This window comes from Medicago sativa, chromosome 8 (assembly GCF_051527215.1).
Source record: "Medicago sativa cultivar Bolivia chromosome 8, Bolivia_mono, whole genome shotgun sequence".
NCBI classification, from domain to species: domain Eukaryota; kingdom Viridiplantae; phylum Streptophyta; class Magnoliopsida; order Fabales; family Fabaceae; genus Medicago; species Medicago sativa.
In genome coordinates, this window is record NC_140756.1 from 94,354,340 (window position 1) to 94,374,439 (window position 20,100).

The following is a 20,100-nucleotide window of genomic DNA, read 5'->3' on the forward strand; positions in this document are numbered from 1 at the left end:
CTTTGACAAGGATAAGATCTGTGAAGCATGTGTCAAAGGTAAACAAGTGAAAAGTAGTTTTAAAACCATTGAGTTTGTTTCAACTCAGAAACCTTTAGAACTTCTTCACATTGATCTATTTGGTCCAGTTCAAACTGCTAGTCTAACAGGCAAAAGATATGGGTTTGTTATTGTTGATGATTTTTCCAGATTTACATGGGTGCTGTTTTTAAAACACAAAGATGAATCTTTTGAAGCATTTCAACACTTTTGTAAAAGGGTTCAAAATGAAAAAGGTTCTAATATCATTACAGTAAGGAGTGATCATGGAGGAGAATTTGAAAATGCATCTTTCAAAACATTCTTTGATGAAAATGGTATTAAACATAATTTTTCTTGTGCAAGAACTCCACATTAAAATGGAGTTGTTGAAAGAAAAAATAGGACTTTACAAGAAATGGCTAGAACAATGTTAAATGAATCAAATGTTGAAGATTATTTTTGGGCAGAAGCCATTAACACATCTTGCTACATTTTGAATAGAGTTTCAATAAGAAAAGTTCTTAATAAAACTCCATATGAACTCTGGAAAAACATTAAACCTAGTATATCTTATTTCACATATTTGGCTGTTATTGCTACATTCTGAACAATAAAGAAAAATTGGGTAAGTTTGATCCTAAATCAGATAAAGCTATCTTTTTAGGATACTCTACAACTTCTAAAGGTTATAGAGTGTACAATCTAAAAACCCAGACAGTTGAAATTAGTATGCATGTCATATTTGATGAATATGATGAACATTCTCAACCAAAAGAAAGTGAAGACACAGAAGTGCCAACACTTCAGAATGTTCCCAGTCAGAACATTGACACTTCAGTTGAGAAAGAAGATGATCAGAATGTTCAGGATCAAACCTTCCAAAGTCCACCAAGAAGTTGGAGAATGGTAGGAGACCATCCTGTAGATCAAATCATTGGAAGCACAACTGATGGTGTAAGAACCAGATTGTCCTTTCAAGATACCAACATGGCAATGATCTCTCAAATGGAACCCAAGTCAATCAATGAAGCTATTATTGATGATTCCTGGATTGAGGCCATGAAGGAGGAACTTTCTCAGTTTGAAAGGAACAAAGTTTGGAACCTGGTTCCAAATAATCAAGAGAAAACCATCATTGGAACAAGATGGGTTTTCAGAAACAAGCTTGATGAAAATGGTAAGGTTGTCAGAAACAAAGCAAGGTTAGTTGCTCAAGGTTACAACCAACAAGAAGGTATTGACTATGATGAGACCTTTGCACCAATGGCAAGGTTAGAAGCCATCAGAATTCTCCTTGCATATGCTGCACATAAAAGCATTAAACTTTTTCAAATGGATGTTAAAAGTGCATTTTTAAATGGTTTTCTAAATGAGGAAGTTTATGTAAGTCAACCTCCTGGTTTCATAAGTAAAGAAGAACCAGATCATGTTTTCAAACTCACTAAAGCACTCTATGGTCTTAAACAAGCTCCTAGAGCTTGGTATGACAGACTTAGCACATTTTTTAATTGAAAATGGTTTTTCAAGAGGAAAAATTGATACCACACTTTTTAGAAAAACACATGACTCTGACTTACTTATTGTTCAAGTTTATGTGGATGATATTATTTTTGGTGCCACCAAAATGAAAATGTGTGAAGAATTTTCCAACCTTATGCAAAGTGAATTTGAGATGAGCATGATGGGTGAACTTGGTTTCTTCCTTGGTTTACAAATCAAACAACATCCAAATGGAATTTTCATAAGTCAAGAAAAATATGTCAAAGACATTCTTAAGAAATATAAAATGAATGAGGCAAAAATCATGGTCACCCCTATGCATCCATCTTCAAGTTTAGATAAGGATGAGAGTGGAAAATCTATTTCTGAAAAAGAATATAGAGGCATGATAGGCTCATTATTATATTTGACTGCTAGCAGACCTGACATTATGTTTGCAGTAGGTTTATGTGCTAGATTTCAAACTTGTGCAAAAGAATCCCATTTAACTGCAGTTAAAAGGATTTTTAGATATCTAGTAGGTACTACTGATCTTGGCCTTTGGTATAGAAAAGGTTCTAGTTTTGATCTTGTAGCATATTGTGATGCTGACTATGCTGGAGACAAAGTTGAGAGGAAGAGTACAAGTGGATCATGTCAATTCTTGGGACAAGCATTGATTGGATGGTCTTGCAGAAAGCAAAACACCATTGCTCTCTCCACAACTGAAGCTGAGTATGTATCTGCAGCTAGTTGTTGCTCTCAAATTTTATGGGTAAGAAATCAGTTGGAAGATTACTCATTAAGGTACACAAGTGTTCCTATTTTTTGTGATAATACAAGTGCAATTAATCTTTCTAAGAATCCTATCCAGCATTCTAGGTCTAAACATATTGAAATAAAGCATCATTTCATTAGAGACCATGTTCAGAAAAAGAATATTGCATTAAGCTTTGTTGATACTGAAAATCAACTAGCTGACATTTTCACAAAACCCCTTGTTGAGGATAGATTCAATTTTCTTAAAGAAAAATTGTCAATCATGAAAAATCCCAATAAAGATTGATTACAGATCACTAAGGGCCTTAGACTAAACCCCTTGATGTCATCTGATGCAAATCAGATAGATCTATCTCAATCAGAACATTAATCAGAATGTTCCTGAGCTCAGAATGTTCCTGAGTTCAGAATGTTCATCAGGTCAGAATGTTCATATGATCAGAATGTTCATCCTAACATTCATACAATCAAAACATTCACAAGTTTGTTCACCTAAGTTTCATCCTTTCAGGATGTCCACAAAACTCAGTTATGTTCAATATTTGATTTCTGGGTCAACTATCTCATGCGTGAGATTTTGTGTTGACTTTCTCCAAAAATCCTTCTATAATCTCAAGCATTTAATGTTTGGTTATAAGAAGATGAGTTTAAGGTTTAACCACCATGTAAAACCTGAACTATCAAATCAACCAATCCCTTCCATTTCCCACAAACGGCTACTTTTCTCTCTCTCTCTCCTCTGACCGTTACTTTTCTGCAGTTTCCTCTTTTCCAATGCAAACTGCTATCATTTTCTCTCCCTCTCTCTTTCCCTTCTGCACGTTTGGTCTATATAATCAGTAACCACTTCTGATTATTCTACAACCATCTTAATCCAAACTTCTTTCTTCTCACTCACAAAAATTTACAAACCCTCTGTTTCTCTCTCTCGCTTACGAAGAAAATGGCAAGAACAAAAACCACTTCAAAAATCTCTGATGATGAAGTTCCACAAGTGGAACAATCTCAATCACCACCACCAAACGCTGTTGCTGGTCAATCCTCTGATCAACAACCACTAAGTGAAACCCCTGTTCACACTGTTCTTCCAGATGTGGTCTATCCTGCTTTTGATCCACCCAAATCCTCAAAATCAAAAGCCTCTAAGAAACCCATCACCAAACCCAGACCTATCCCTACTAGAAGATCATCTAGGATGAAGCATTCATCAAAGGAACCTAAGGTCTCACATGTGAATCTTGAAGAAGAGAATAAGACAGATTCAAGTGATGATGAAAGAGAAGAAGATACTGAAGAGAATTCAGAAGAAGAAATGGAAATCCCTGAAGATGAAGAGGAAGAAAAAGTGGAAGAAGACTCTGAACAAACTCTCTCTGAAATAGTGAAATCCATGAGAAAACACTCAAAGAAAGTTAAGAAAGTTGCCACTCCCTCTCCATCAAAAGAAAGTTCATCATCTCAGGAAGATGATGATGAGAATGATGAGGAAGAGTCTGAAGAAAAGACTCCTGAAGAAGAGGAGAAAATTTCTCCTAAAAAGCATGGCAAAGGAAAAGACATTGCTAGAGTTGCTGCAGTTCTAAAGGCTCAGAGAGCAGAAAAGATTGCTCTCAGACCAATAAGCAGAACAAAGTATTTTGAGTTTGAAAGCTTGGAGACAAAAGGATGGAACCTGAAGAAGTTCACTGATCCACAAGGCTGGACTAACTTTGTGTCTCTACAAGAACACACATATGAAGGTTTGGTCAGAGAGTTCTACACCAACCTGGTTGTGAAGCAGAAGAAAAAGGAAAATGAGAACTTTCTCATCTCTTCTGTAAAAGGAGTTCAGATCACTATCACTCAAGATTTCCTCTCTAAAGCTTTGAAAATTCCTAATGAAGGTAACAAACTGTTTTCTTGCTCATGGTATAATGATATTAGGGTTAACCGTAATCAACTCATAGTCAAATACACCAAAGAAAACCGCACTTTTAACTCCACAAATCTAGAAGATATTCCAAAAATCCTTCATAATATGGTTAGGCACACCTTAGTCCCTAAGTGTGGCTCTGTTGATGTTGTTTCTGATATGGATCTATGCATCATCTACCACCTCATGACCAAAACCAAATTGAACCTCTGTTTCATCATCATTCAACATATGATAGATTCCTGCTTGGCCATGAAACAAACTGTTGCTGGGTTACCTTATGGGATGCACTTAACCCCCATCTTTCAGAAAGCAAAGGTGCCACTTGAGGGAGAACCACGCAAGCTTGACTTTATGAAGTTCACATCCAAGACTTTAGGTCAGCTACGCATCACCACCTCAAACATGCCATCTTTCACAACCTCTGGCACTTCTGGATCTACTAAGAGATCTACTGCTCAGAAGGTTCAGACAACCAGGAAGAAAAGAAAGGTAGAAGAGATCAGAGATGAATCTCCTAAGAATGCAGAAGTCAGACCTCCCTCTCCACCAGCTTTGGAATTGTTTTCTCAAGTCTCTCAACTTGCCAAGGAGATTGTTCAAGAAGGAAGCTCTCAGTTCAAGGCCTTGATTGGTGAATCAATGATTGAAGATGATGCTCAGAAGGATGATGATGCATCTCTTCAAAGGGAAGCTGAGAATGTTAAGCAAGCAACTGAGACTCATGAAGATATATCTCAGATGGCTGGTAAGGAAAACTCTGTTGATCCAAATCAAAGAGTTGAAGAAAATACTGAGAAGATAGCTCAGAATGTTGATGAAGATACTCAGGAAGTGGCAGAAATTTTAGCTTCAAACATGTCCATGGAGAAAGATGTTCAAGTTGAACAAATGGAGTTCACAACTGGGTTTGATCTCAACATTGAAGATGTCAACACTGACTTCAACAATGAAGTGTTCCAAGATGGACAGGACACCACTCAACATGTTCAGGAACCAGCTGCAGGTCAGAATGTTGAAATCTCTGAAGCTCAGAATGTTGAAATTCCTGCTGAAGATGTTCCAGTCAGTCAGAATGTTCAAGTCTCTGCTGGTTTGAATGCATCAAATGAGCCTCTTCTTGCTCAAGTTAGCCAGCTGTCAGCAGATCCAGTGCATATGGCCTCAGGATCTTTGCCCTCTGCTGAGGTACAACTCATGGCTCAAACTGGTCAGAATGTTAACCTCTCATCCTCCACAATGGGATCTGTTGCTGGTGCAAGCAACTTTTTGGTTTCTAACCTTCCAACTCCAGACACCATTCCCTCATACACTCCACCACCACCACCAATGAAAACTACCACCACAAGCAAGCTTCCTAATATGGCTGCTCTTTTTGACTCCCTCAATACCTTTGTATCTGCCAACAAAGAGAAGGCTGAAGCTTCTGATGCTGTTCCACCTGCTGCACCTGCCAAGCCTTCAAGGGCTGAGAAGTTAGCCTCAAGGGCACTCAGGGTCTCCACCAAGACACACAAAATTGTCTGTGCTTTGGCTGATTGGACTGTCAAAATCCATGCTCCTGGTCTGGCCATTGATCCACCAGTTTTTGATGATCCATCTGTGTTTGAATCTGAACCATCCTCAGATTCTGGGGATTCAACTCCCTGAATCATTTATGATCCTACTCCCTATCCTTTTTGCAGATGACTAAAGGGGGAGAAGCTTTAGGATTTAAGTCTTAAGTTTTTCTTAGTTTTAGGCCCTAAGTAGGTCTAGTGATCACTAGTTATTGGAGTTAGAAACTTCACTTTTTGCTTGATCACATGCTTTGAATTTCTTTTTGTTTTTGAACCATATATTCATGTAATTGTACTTCATGCTTTACATTAATGAATGATATTGAGTTTGGTTCAAATCTGCATAATTTTTATTTTTTATGCAATGTATTATGAAATTAAGGGGGAGCTTTTTAAAGTTCTTAAAAACTCTGCATAATGGATTATAAAAATGAGGGGGAGCATTAAAATAAATTTTCAAGCTCTGTTATTCTTCATATATATAATCAAAATCCTTAATCCTAAATCATAGGTTTATCATCTTCAAAAAGGGGGAGATTGTTGAGGCAAAATCCCTAATTAATTTTAAAGATAATAAACCAATATGATTAAAGAATTAATGGACTTTGATTAATTCCTTGGTATTTAACTTGTGCTCTTGAGTGTTTTACTAAGACAGGAACAAGGTTTAAATCATACCAAGAATAAAGAAATCAAAGGACATTTGAATTCAAGATCTAACACTGAGGTCAGAAAGTTAGATCAGAATGTTGCTCAGAGATCAGAATGTTCGCACAAGAGATCAGAAGGTTGCTTTTATACAAGCCCAGAGTCTCAAGAACATGGATCAAGGTCATGCAAGGCACATGTGACATAAATAAATGTCAAGAGAAGTACTTTTGCATGGATCAATCAAGCAATAAAGGCATATACAAGGATTATGTCAAAAAGGATACTTTATGTTCATTTAAGACTATGAACATTAAAGTCCTAGGAATATTCCACAAGGGAATATCATCCTAGATGTTATATTTACTGCTCTTCATTGTGTTTCACTATTAGGATTTGATTACATCAAATGGCAGTCTTACAAATCATCCTAAGTGAAACAAATGGAACATTCTGATGATCAGAATGTTCAGCTCAGCACAGGCTTACTTCATGAACAGTACAGTAGGTGAAAAGCAAAAGCAAAAGCAAAGCAAATCTGTCCTGCTCAATCAGAGATAGACACGCATGAGAGTTGGTACAGAACAAGGACCACACAATCTCTCAAAGCCTGTGTATGAAGATGCAGAATCCCACTATATCCTCCTGCACCAAGTTCCAAGGCAGATCTGGCAACTGAACTTTCTGAAGTATGAAGAAAAGTCCATACTTTGGTTATTGCCCAGAAATTCATATGAAAAGCATATGACACGCCCAGAACTTCATATGTTCATTCATATATGATGAACCCAGATGAAGAACATGATGAACCCAGATGAAGATCATCATGAACGCAACAACATTCTGAAGTTCATCAGAGATCAGAATGTTTGCCCAGAATTTCAAGTAAAAGATTGTGGGACCCAGGACACATGGCATAACACCATTGGACACCCCACAACGGCTATTTGAGCCCAAGGACTCTATAAATACAGTTCAAAGGCTCAGCATTACTTGCACCATTGCAAAGCATACAAGAAAACAACTCTGATTTTGTTTGAAGCTCTTGCAAACTGAAATTGATCAATCTCTAAGGCTTTCATTACTTAGTGCAAATCAATACTCCTTGTTATCTCTAAGATAACTCCTTTCTCTTCTTCCTCCTCTGTTTGATTCACAAACATTCAACTTCCATATAAATTGTAACTAAGTCTCATCTAGCTTTAGGGGTACTAAAGCGTTAGTTTGAGCAAAGGTTGTAAAAGTCTAAGTGGGTAACTTAGCAAGAAGGTGCAAGCCTGCTGAGGCTTAGAGAATACAGGATTGTAATTGTTCAGGTGAACAAAGATTGTAAGGTGCAGGACTTGAGAGGTTATCTCAAGCATCATAGTGGAAACTCTCACAAGATTGTGAGGAGAGGACTAGCCCACATTGGGTGAACCTCTATAAATCTCTGTGTGATCTTTCTTTCTTCCTTATACTCTTTAATTTCAGTATACACAACACACACCAACACATTTACTTTATTAATCAGTTTCTGTGTATGAACTTCAGAACGTTCTGAGTTCAGAAAGTTAACTTAACCATTCCAAGTAAACTACTTGAGAATAACTTTAAGTTTCAGGATAATTTTTAAAGGGTCACAATTCAAACCCCCCCCCCTTTCTTGTGACTATTTTATCTACTTCACAAACATTGAACAGTGTTTTACATATAAAATAAAAAATTATTTATTAGAAACACTACATTAATTTTGAATTTGAAAATAGTCTTGAGTTTTAAAATTTTATCATATCGACTTTGTCATATATGTATATAAAATAAGTTTTTTTGTTGGATAAGCCAGGAGAAAGGATAGGCATCAAGAGGAAGCGCCGACGTCCCAACTAGGTTGGCACCCCGAAGAACCTCCATCCTATGCCGCCAATCTCAAAATTTATTTAAAAAAATGGGGAAAAATATGTCCAAGAGAGGGGACTACGCAAAATCCCTCGAAACAAGAAAGAAAGGAAAACAAATAAAAAACAACAGATTAGGGAAATCTGTAATTAGGCAGATCACAATTGTCCCGAAAGAAATCAAATCTCAATTCTGGTGCGGTGCAGATATAAGTACATAAAATGTGCAACGGGTGCAGTGCAAACATTGAACCGTCTTTTGCATATAAAATAAAAATTTACTTAATAGAAACACTACATTAATTTTGATCTTGAAAATAGTCATGAATTTTCAAAATTTTATCATATGAATTTTCTCATATATCTATATAGATTTTTGTTTTCTCGCATATATATGCTAATAAAATCCATAACTGGTGTGACTCAACTATTTAACAAATTTTTGTATATATAAGTGAAAAAATATTTAATAAAAACTTTACATTAATACTCATAATTTCATTTAATATCTATAAACATTCTATAATAACAATGTAATTATTTTTTATATAATTATCGCAATGTTACGTCGCACGGGTCTTTTACTAGTTTCTCTTTAAAGTACAAAGGTCTCTTTTTTTATTTTTTTAACAAGAAGATATAAGGCTCATTGTGTTTATTATTTGAGTTTTTTTTTTTATATGTCTTCGATACTTTTGTTTATAGCACATCTTGTACGATGAATGATTTTGTTCGTGTCTATCTATATGCTATTTTGCTTTTTCAAAAATAAAGAACACATGGACTAAGTCAGGTACAATCAAAAAATGCAACACTAGAATATGTTATTTGTTATAAGCTTATTTTTTATTTTGAATTTCACATTTTTTTAAAGTCTAGCGTGATTTATATCAGTCTATTTAAATACTTATTTCATATCAATATATTTTTCTTGGACAACAAACCAAATCAATTGATTTCAATAATAAAAATATGATGAATACAAATAGGTATTAAATTAAAATACTGGAGACTAGTCCAAGAAATATTCATCTTAACAAGGAATAAGCAATCATATTTGTTTGTCGTTGAATAAATTTAACTAATGAACGCATAGGATTATAAGATAAATAAGTGGAATGGATTATATATAATTAAAAAAATCGTGCATTAATATTTTTTCTGATGTAGTAAATTGATTTGCTCACTTGGAAGTAAATCGATTTTTTTTTTTTTGAATAAAGGAAGTAAATCGACTTACTTGTTCATTTTTGCACAAAAATGAAAAGAAATCAAATAAAAAAAGAAAGCGCTTAGAGAGAGAGGGAGAGGGAGAGAGAGCGAGTCGATTTACTCTATATAGCATGGGTGTTATCTTTAGGTACCCAAATCACTCTACCTCGTGGAATTAGAAATTTCCTTACACATAATCATACTTTGACGTGACCTTTCTTGCAACAATAATGACACTTACCACAAGATAATTGAAGTTTTCTATCATCCTTTTTGTGAAAAGTATATTTCTATAGTATATTTCCTATAGAGACCTTTTAGAGTACTTTTTCTTCAACTTTTTTTCTTTTCTTTTCATTAGAGTACTTTTTCTTCAACTTTTTTTCTTTTCTTTTCATATTTGGCTAATTTCATGAGCTCAAGTTCCTCATACTTTCCAAAGAGAGTATCTATGTCCAAAGTGTTGAGATTTTGTGATTCTTTGATGGTCGTAACATTTGGTTTCCATTCCTTAGCCAAACGCCTCAAATATTTGTTAAAAACTTCACCGCTTAGCAAGATCTTACCAAGTCCTTCTAGTTGATTCACAATGTGAGTCGAAACAATCCATCATATAATGCTTTTATCATTAATTATGAGTCATTTCATAGTCATTTTAGTAAGTTTTCAATATATTATAGTTGAGTTTTGTAAATAAATCAATAGATTAGCATGGAAGAGTAATTAGGCGTACAAGGCCTTAAACCATGTCAAATAACCTTAACTAGACAACTTTGTGATCGTGCTATACTTTTTACAAGAACTATTAAGTAATTTCTTGGGGTATAGTCACCACATATGTTTCAGTGGGGAGAAACTGGTGAAGATAGTAATAAAAGATGAATTTTCAACCACTGATACATGTGTGATGTGTGCTGTGAGCTACATGTTGCGCAACTAAGGAGAACTTAGAAGTGTTCGGCTACTAGAACATGTGTGAGGTGTGCATTGTGCTATGTGTAGCGCAACTTGGAAAGAAGTTGAAGATGTTCACTCACTGCCTCATTTGTGGTGCACATAAGGTTGTGCGCATTGTGCATAACATGTCCAAGAACTGTTGGAAACATGCGCCTGTAAATAAAAAAATCCATGCCTCATTGAAAAAAACACTCTCTAACGATCATAATACAATGAAATCGCAACTTGGAAGGCTATGAACGACCAAAAACATCTCAAAGGTGAGCTATCATCAAAGGTGATCCGTTATTGATGTATTCTTTACATATTCCATTATTTATGTTTAGTTATCATGACTAGCTAGTTTTCTAGGTTGCAACATGTAGACGACCTTTCTGTATGGCTACTTGAACCATGTAATTGGTTGAGTAATTTTGAATGCAATTGAGTTACTTATTTTTATTCGATTAATGTTTATTATTAATGCTTTTAGTGTGTTTACGAATGTTCATAAATTGATCTAGGTGATCTTGAATGATTATTAACCTTAACTTTTGGGACTTGACCTAATGTTAACCATTCAATCTGTGATAGCTTTATACATATTCTATTACCGTCTTTGCGACAAGAGTTTTAACGCACAATCAAAAGTCATTAGGGGGTTATGACCAACAAAGCAGGTTAAGTACCAAGACAATGAACTTAACTATTTTTATTTTTTTAAGAACGTTTTAAAACTAAGTAAATAGTTGTAGGCTCTAGGCCTTGTTACCAAGTAGCAAAAGATAAGGAAATTGAAAATGACCTAATCGCTTTTTTAATCTATTTTTTCTTCGTTAGTATACACCAACTATTGCCAATTGCAACCCCTCAATTTACACACCTTAATTGTATTCGTACTAGTTGAGTAGAAAGTCCACAATCTATGTGGATACAAACTTTTATAAATTTTACTACTTGACGACAATTTAGTACACTTGTTAAATTAACCATCATGAGCGAACCTCTTTTGCATAATGGGATAGTTTCATTGTGCTTCATACGAAAGAACTAATAGTCATATGTTAGTATATTAATCCACGATTACTTCACCTTATTCATCCCAATTGTAAAACCCTAAAAAATATCACTCCAACGCAAAAAGATTATCTCTAATCAAAGTAACTCTCAAGAATCACTATATATATCTAAGAGTTTTAAAAGAGACGAAATAGATGTATGTTTGAGAGAACAGAATAAAAAAATTTCTCTTCATAAAATTAATTGGTGACCACAAAACTACAAGATTGCACCAGCTAATTAACCTCATAAAATTTCTTCGTCCCCGCCACATTGGTGCTGTGGTAACATGCATTGCACATAGATATTTGCTTGTTATTTGTTTTATTACTACACAGTTTGCACTTGCACATCCCAATTCTTTAACCATCGGTCAATCACGTCCTAGACTTCTTGGAGTCAAGTTCAAAATAATCCATGGTGAAATATATTGTCAAACTGATCTATGGAAGAAACCGTCTAATCCTGATATCTTATCTTATAGGAAAAACGCTCTTCGTTGCATACATATTTACACATCTTTCAATATTAATTTTTTTTTATTCTTTGATATAAATTATCTATTTTCACGTTTAACATTAGAGATCTTAAATTAAGTAAAATATATAAACGATAAAACACTCTCAAAAAATTTAACACTATTTTCACTTTAAAACTAGAATTTGAAATCGAGACTTTTCTTTTTTAATGACTAATCGGAGAGACTATTAATTAAACACGAAGAAATATATGTTATCAATCTTATATGGTTGCGATTATATGCAGTCATCAACCACTTATTTTACATAGTTTCAAAAAAAGGACAGAAATACATAAAATTATGTAAAATACTCCATATGTCCCTATATATAAGCATCATTTGCCTCTAATAAAAGGGTGCTTATATATAGGGACGGAGGGAGTAAATGGTAAATGTTTGTTGCATTTTTGTGTTTAATGAGATGTATGTTAATAAAGTAGTTAAAAATATATATTTTTGAGTTAACAAATTTATGAAATTGAGTAATGACATAACTCAAATTTCTGTTACAAAAATCCTCCTTTATATTAATTTTTCTTTTAATATATATATATATATATATATATATATATATATATATATATATATATATATATATATATATATATATATATATATAGGGTAATGTTAACCAGTGCCCCGGGAGTCAAATATAGTAAATATTACATTGGAACTTGTGATGTCAACTCTTCAAAAGTATAAAAAGTGTTACTTTCATTTTAAAATTTCCTTTTTTTAGTTTCCTTAACCAGTGCCCCGGGGGCACTGGTTAACATGACCCATATATATATATATATATATATATATATATATATATATATATATATATATATATATATATATATATATATACGATGAACAGTGTAGGTGTCATGCATGTATTGTTGTTTAAATGGTGTCTTTCAATAACATTGTTGCATCCCATAAGAGGGTATGTATATATACCTTGAAAAGAAAAGAGATAGATAAAGTGATGTAATTGATGCGATGAGTTGGTGATCGGATAAAAAGAAGTGATAAAGATAAAATTGAGTGTTGAATGAATGTAGGGAAAAAAGAATGTCCAAATATCATGATACATATATAAAAGTCCAACTAGCTCGCTTAAAAAAAAAATTCCAATTACTAGCTATTGTAACACCATAATAATATGAAAGTTTAAACACGAAAAAGAAAGTGAAAGTTTTATTAAAAGAAAATTGTTTTGATGATCACAACAGAAACTTCACACTTGGTTCATTTTCAGCATGGTATATTTTAGCTTCACCACTTAACAATTTTCGTCTTTTAAAGGGGAATGTGGATGTAAGTGGCAGTGTGGCATAGTGTCACATATTAAAATTGTTCCATGGAGTTGGAATTAGGCCGAAACGGTTATTTAGCAAGCGTTTAATTATTCTAGTTGTAATTTGTTCCTTTTGGGGTTGAGTATGCCATGCATTCCCCGGTAATAAATTGGTCGCTTATCTAAATAAATACGAGTAGATCTTATATTTATTTGATTAAAAATTGGTTTAGTTAAAACAGTTTTAGAGCTGCTGACATGATATATTGGAAGGAGGCCGAAACAAGAGGAGAAATCGAGAGAGCACACGAGTGTTTTTATTTTATTAAGAAATAATAATATTAGTATATTATTTGAATTATGAGGGTTAAAGAGACGCGAGTGTTTTACTTTTGCATGTGAGATATGGATATTTTTGTATTACAAACTTCCAAATGATATATATATTTTGGTGAACATAGATAGAAATAAACCATATATTAAATGAATATATAGGAATTTTATTGATGGTAAACTAATTTGATTTAATCTTCTTTCTTTGGTAAGGGTGGAAGAAAGGTCCAAGTGCACCGCTTTTTGGGCTGTGTCCACCCTGTCCCTTGTTAAAAGTCATTTTCTCATCACATATATAGCTATAGTGTATACCTCCCCCTCCCATTGTAGGGCCCAAAAGTCATTAACTCTACTTGTTCTCTTTTCCTCATCAATCTATCTAGTTTAACTTGTCCCATTTTTTAGAGTCAGAGAAATGAAATAAATAAATAAATAAATAAAAAATATGTAAAATATCATCAATATCTCTTATCTTTTAATTAATTGGCCTAACACTATATTGTACTAGCACACACTATTGACATTGAAATAAATAAATAAATAAATAGATTTTGGAAGTATAAAAGAGGAGAGAAAAGGGGTGTGTTGTTAGTTAGTTAGAGAGAGTGGATGGCAATAGCAGCAGCAGGAGGAGCAGCAACATCATCACCTAACATGAGCAGCATGAGCTTGAGTCACGAAGATGGAACTGCTACTACTTCTAACGATAATAATAACAAAGGAGCTACAGCTACAGTAGTAGTGGATGATGATGATGATGATCACGAGCATGACGTGGTTATGCCAGGGTTTCGTTTCCATCCAACTGAAGAAGAGCTTGTAGAGTTCTACCTTCGCCGTAAGGTCGAGGGAAAACGTTTCAACGTTGAGCTTATTACTTTTCTCGATCTTTATCGCTATGACCCTTGGGAACTTCCTGGTATATATTTATTTATATTTATAGTCATGCTCACACTCATCACATATTTATATAATAATTATAATTATATATATGAGAACTTCCCCTTTCCTAAAGCAATTCTGGAAACCCTTTTTTTTGTTCCCATCCCTCTTTGATTTAATAATACTTCTTTTTTGATAAATAAATATCTTGGCTCCCTTACTTATTTGCTTCATATTTATTTGCATACAAATTAAGAGAAACGTGCGTGAGTCTATTTAATTTAATAATTCACTTCACATATATTTAATTATGTGATTGAATTTTGAGGTGGAATTTGATATTTGAATTGTATATGATGATGAGCAGCTTTGGCAGCAATCGGAGAGAAGGAGTGGTACTTTTATGTGCCTCGAGATAGAAAGTATCGAAACGGTGATCGTCCTAATCGTGTAACAACTTCTGGTTATTGGAAAGCAACAGGAGCAGATAGGATGATTCGAACTGAAAACTTTCGTTCAATTGGACTCAAGAAAACCCTAGTTTTCTATTCTGGAAAAGCTCCCAAAGGCATCCGAACCAGTTGGATTATGAATGAGTATAGATTACCCCAACATGAAACCGAACGATATCAAAAGGTATATAATATTTCAGATTCTTTATACTTTAAATAATATGAATAATTACTTCTCCTTAATTACCAAATATAACTGCTCTTGATGGAGTTAATTCATTACTGATTTTTCTTTCATGGTGTATATGAATGAATATATTGAAACCGTGTCTTTGTTGGTTTTAAAAAACTCAACCCTAGTTTTAAAGAGCTATATTATATATTATGCATCTTGATTTTGGGTCGTCTTTTTCAGAATCCATAAATATATAGTATACACACGCTTGATTTCTAACTAATCATAGATCCAAAGCTATAGCACACCAAAACAATAGTAGCTAGCTAGCTGCGTGAAACTTGCGGCCACCAGCCATATAGCATATATATATATATATATTCAAATTAGTTAGAAGCCAAGAATGCAAGAGGGAGAGAGTGAGCAATTAATTATTACGTGATAGAAATTAAAGAAAGAAAGAGAGTACAAACAGTGCCTAAAATATATTCATATACAACAACTATCACCGTTTGTGATTAATTCCCTCTCTCTCTCTCTCTCTCTCTCTCTCTCTCATACATACATACACATGTACTATTGCATGCATGAATTTCAAAATTCTGACCACAAATTAATTAATTCCTTTCATCTCTCGTGATCATTTTGATAGTCCAGTGCAGGTAGACTACTGTACGTTTTATTTTCAAATTTCTTTCAACAATTTAATTAGTGTATATGTTCATTCAAATATGAAATGTATGCCAAATTTTGGATCCTTACAATAATTTTGAATTTGAATTTGAATTAGGGTGAGATATCCCTATGTCGGGTATACAAGAGAGCAGGAGTAGAAGATCATCCCTCCCTCCCTCGTTGTCTCCCAATTACACGACCATCATCATCATCAAGAGGTACTACTGCTTCACATTCAGACAAGAATAAGCAGCAAAATGAAATATTGGGAATGGGATTTGTTGTTGGACAATCACCAAAGACAATTGATGATCACATAGTTAACAAAATGGAAGGAAGCAGTAGCGGCGGTAATTCAGATCATGTCACAACCACTCTTGGGCTTTCCAAGTACAGCAATACTCCTCCTCCTACTAATTACCGTTCAGAAGATGAAGAAGGATTGATGATGATGCAGCAGCAGCAGCAGCAGCAGCAACATCAACCTAGGCAACTAGTACAATATGCAGCTGCGGGAAACTCTCTGTTAGTCTCCGCTTGTGGTGGCGGCAGCGCCATTTTCCCAGTCTCAGCTTCAGCGGCAGCAGCAGTGAGCTGTTCCAATACTGCTACCAGTGCTGCAATGATGATGGATGATCTCAATAGGCTTGTAAGTTATCAACAACAGCAATATTGTTACAATGTTCAAAACCCACATCTCAATCATCCAAATCCCAATCATTTGTCTACATTGCTGATGCAACCAATGTTACCAAATCAATTTCCAACCTCCTTCTCTGACCGACTGTGGGACTGGAATCCAATCCCTGAGGATCATAATCACCCCAACAGTAGTAACAACACCTCCTTCAAGTAATCACTAATTACTCAGTTCTAAGTTTTAATTATATATGCAATGCATCAACCCTACTACCTACTATATAATGCAAATACATATATTGATACATGAGCCAGTTGATTTCAGTTATCAACTTTATGTAGGTTGTTTTTCTAATTGCTCTGATTATTCGGCCTGTATCCCATGATTTCAATAACATATATATATAGTTGTATCATTACTCATTTTCATCACTCGTTAATATCAATATCTTCCTATAAGCACTATTTCCCTTCCTTTAATTTCTGTTCTATATATTATGCACACTACTAGGAAATTTTAATAATTAAGGAACCCATATTAAAGACACAATTAAATTTAATTATATCTAATTAATTATTTAATGATATAATTAGTTATACGAATTATATTTTTATTTATTAAAAAGTAGTGGTTAATTAATTTTTTTCTTAAAAGTGACTTTAGTTGTCCATCTCAAAAACAAATAAAAAGATTTTTGAAGTAACCAAATTTGTACAAAAGTGTTCTCGTAATCCTACATTTATATATAGGTGAATTAAGGTCCGTATGAGTTTAACTTAGCTTTTCTAAAATGACATTGGGATGTCATAAAGGTGAAGAAGGTTAAGGTTATGTTTGATGAATTTTATGCTAATGAAAAACTCTCTAAATGTCTTCTTTTATACTTTGTTGCTCTAATTTTAAAAGTGCGTATAAAATGAATTCCAACCATTTTTTTTGTTGGAGAGCTTGTAAAAGTCATCGGAATTTGTCAAAGGAATATTCTTGTTGGATGGTGCCTTAGTGGTGAATGAAGTGGTGGATTTGGCAAGGATAAAAAAAAGATGGAGTGTTTGATCATGAAAGTAGATTTCAAAAAGTCTATGACTCGATTAGTTGGAGGTTATTGCACTATATATTACGGTGGTTCGGGTTTAGTGATAGATGGCGTGGTTGGATGAAGACATGTGTTTGTTCTCGTAGTTTCTTGGTTTTGGGTTAATGGGTGTCTCGCGGAGCAAATGAACATTAAGAAGGTTTTAGGTCTTTGATGAAGAAGGCGGTGTCTTTAGGCTTCTTCAAAGGGTTTATGCTTCCAAACTCGAAGAAGGCGGTGTTTGGATTAAAGGTCAATTTCTTCAAAAGTAGGTTGTTTGGCGTAATGCTTAGGCGTACTTTTATGAAATGCGGTCAACTTTTTACATTGTGAAGTAGGCAAAATCCTTTTCATCTATTTTGGCCTTTCGGTGAGTGCAAATTTGAAGAAATCTTCAACTTCAAACCCGGTGATTGAAGCAATTTAAAGGAGGTTGAGCTTTTGCAGAATAAGTATGTTAGTTTGGGTGGGAAAGTGGTTTTGACCAATTTGGTTTTTGGTTCAATTCCAACTTTCTACATGTCCTTTTTCGAAATGCCTACGAATGTGTGGAAAATGATTGTTCAAATTAATTCAGAGATGTTTTCTTTAAGGTGGGGAAGTTGGTAACCGTAAAATTTTGTTGGTGAAATGGAGGTACGTTTGTAGAACAAAGGAATGTGGCGGTTTAGGGGTTAAGGAAAATCTCTTTAATTTAATAAAGCCCTCCTTGCTAAGTAGCGGTGGTGGTTAGCGACGCATGTTGATTCCCAATAGAAAAAAGTTTTGAAGGTTAGATATAGCGTTGGTGTAGTTAGAACGCTGCATTTGCGACGCCTTCCTCTAAATCGACACGCTACAGTGTGGTTGAAAGAGGTGCGTCTTTTGGGTGGTGAGCGAAGGATGTAAAAAATTTGGTTGGAGAATATTTTTTATCCAAAAGGTGGGGAGTGGTGGGAACACTTTATTTTGGGAAGATAAGCATATTGGAGAGTTGACATAGCGACAAGATTTTCCAAGGTTGTATGCGGTTTCAGTTCAACCTTTAGGAATTGTCAAGGGAACGGGGGAATGGGTGGGTGGTGGATGGTGCGTGGCGTTTAAAGTTTGGTGGCGTAGGCCCTTCTTTATATGGGAGGAAGTTTTGTGCTTGAAATTTTGAACAACAATGAAGATTAGTGGAGTTGTTTGGCTGACATTGGAGGTATGTTTACTGTAAACTCAGTCAATATCTACTTGAACAATATGTCATCTCATATTTCTTCTTTGGGGTTGCGAAGACTAAACTTCTAGGAAGGGTTTGGGAAAGCCTTGCTCCACCAAATGTCATTGTTTATTTTTTTTGGCAAATACTTCCTCATTGGTTGCCAACTAGGGAGAATTGAAGAGGCGTGAGGTGTTTGAGGAGGGAAAAGGAAGCATAAGTGTTTGCTGCCGAAATTTGGTCAAAGTAAGTTAGGTCAAAATTACACATTTTTAAATGGGTCATCTATTGCGGGACGGAGGGAGTATTCTTACCATCTAGCTATTTTCTGCATGTGATTTGATCTCCGGTATTTGTTATTATATTTTTGCCGTGTTAATCTTAACTTCTTCCTTAAAAAAATCTTAACTTCTTTTTTTTTTTTTAGGGGGTTGTTATTATATTGTGTATGCTCGCTCTTGTTTTATGCATGGAATGAATGATACCTATTAAATCACTCGTTAACAATTATAAAGAAATTATAAAATACTTTTTTATGAAATCTATTATATAATTTTATTTTAACTGTAATTTTTTAATTCACGTGTCAAAATTACCATATAAAATAACTTCACTTAAAAATTAAGAAACACCAAATAAATCACAAAACTAAATCAAAGAAATACTATATAAATACTTCTACTACTTCCCTCTGTTTCATTTGTAGGAAATTTTTGTTACTAGCTACTTGTAATTTTAAAAGTTCAATTCAATATTCTTTTTTTCAATTCAATAACACCCGTAAGTATTTATTAGAAATAGAGAAGTATGTGAAATAAGACAGAAAATACCCCTAAAAAAAATAAGATAGCAAATAACTAAAGGTGTTATTGAAAAATGTAACAATTTCTTGAAGAATTTTTTTTGACAAAATTTATAGATTTCATTGATATGTGCAAATAAACTTAAAATGACAAGTAAAGAGTAATGAAAGGAGGATAGTGCGTAAAATTAAAAAGTGTATGACTAGTTTCTTGAGATTCATGCTATCTCTCCACTTGACAAGAGAAAACTTTAATTTTCTTGACAAAAAGAGAAAACTTTAATAGAAGGGGCGAAATTAAAAAAAAAAATCCTATTGATAGCCTTGGGAACCTAAAAGCCCCCTGGTTCAGATTAAATGCACTTTTTTGTTAGAACATTTGGAAGACTATAAAAAATGTTAAAGAGTGTTATATTGGTTTCGATGTTAAAAGTAGCAAGTTTATATTAAAAAATTGTGTAATTATCGTATTAACAAAAGTTATAATTTATATTTGCAAGACAAAATTTCTTTTAATAGACATTCATTAGCAAAATTTTAAAAAAAATTAATGTGATATGGACTTAACAGTTGCTTGAATTTTATACATAATTTT

At 34.0% G+C, this 20,100-nt stretch overlaps 2 protein-coding genes across 2 annotated transcripts; both read left to right on the top strand.

Annotated features, from left to right (window-relative positions):
• Positions 1-3,223: 3,223 nt before the first annotated feature.
• On the top strand, positions 3,224-7,284 carry LOC146903601 (uncharacterized). The gene has a single exon (XM_085737256.1). The coding sequence runs from the start codon at positions 3,224-3,226 to the stop codon at positions 5,840-5,842; it is 2,619 nt and encodes an 872-aa protein (XP_085593382.1). The 3' UTR covers positions 5,843-7,284.
• Positions 7,285-14,030: 6,746 nt separating this feature from the next.
• LOV1 (NAC domain containing protein 35) lies at positions 14,031-16,903 on the top strand. Its single transcript, XM_085732869.1, has 3 exons — positions 14,031-14,540; positions 14,871-15,139; positions 15,921-16,903. The coding sequence occupies exons 1-3, from the start codon at positions 14,231-14,233 to the stop codon at positions 16,659-16,661; spliced, it is 1,320 nt and encodes a 439-aa protein (XP_085588995.1). The 5' UTR covers positions 14,031-14,230; the 3' UTR covers positions 16,662-16,903.
• The last annotated feature ends 3,197 nt before the right edge of the window (positions 16,904-20,100 follow it).

Bases quoted from the DNA above. Each gene is read 5' to 3' on its own strand.
- LOV1 (XM_085732869.1), top strand. From the start codon at position 14,231: ATGGCAATAGCAGCAGCAGGAGGAGCAGCAACATCATCACCTAACATG. The intron at 14,541-14,870 runs GTATATATTTAT...GATGATGAGCAG, and splicing joins TGACCCTTGGGAACTTCCTG to CTTTGGCAGCAATCGGAGAG. The intron at 15,140-15,920 runs GTATATAATATT...AATTTGAATTAG, and splicing joins AAACCGAACGATATCAAAAG to GGTGAGATATCCCTATGTCG.
- LOC146903601 (XM_085737256.1), top strand. From the start codon at position 3,224: ATGGCAAGAACAAAAACCACTTCAAAAATCTCTGATGATGAAGTTCCA.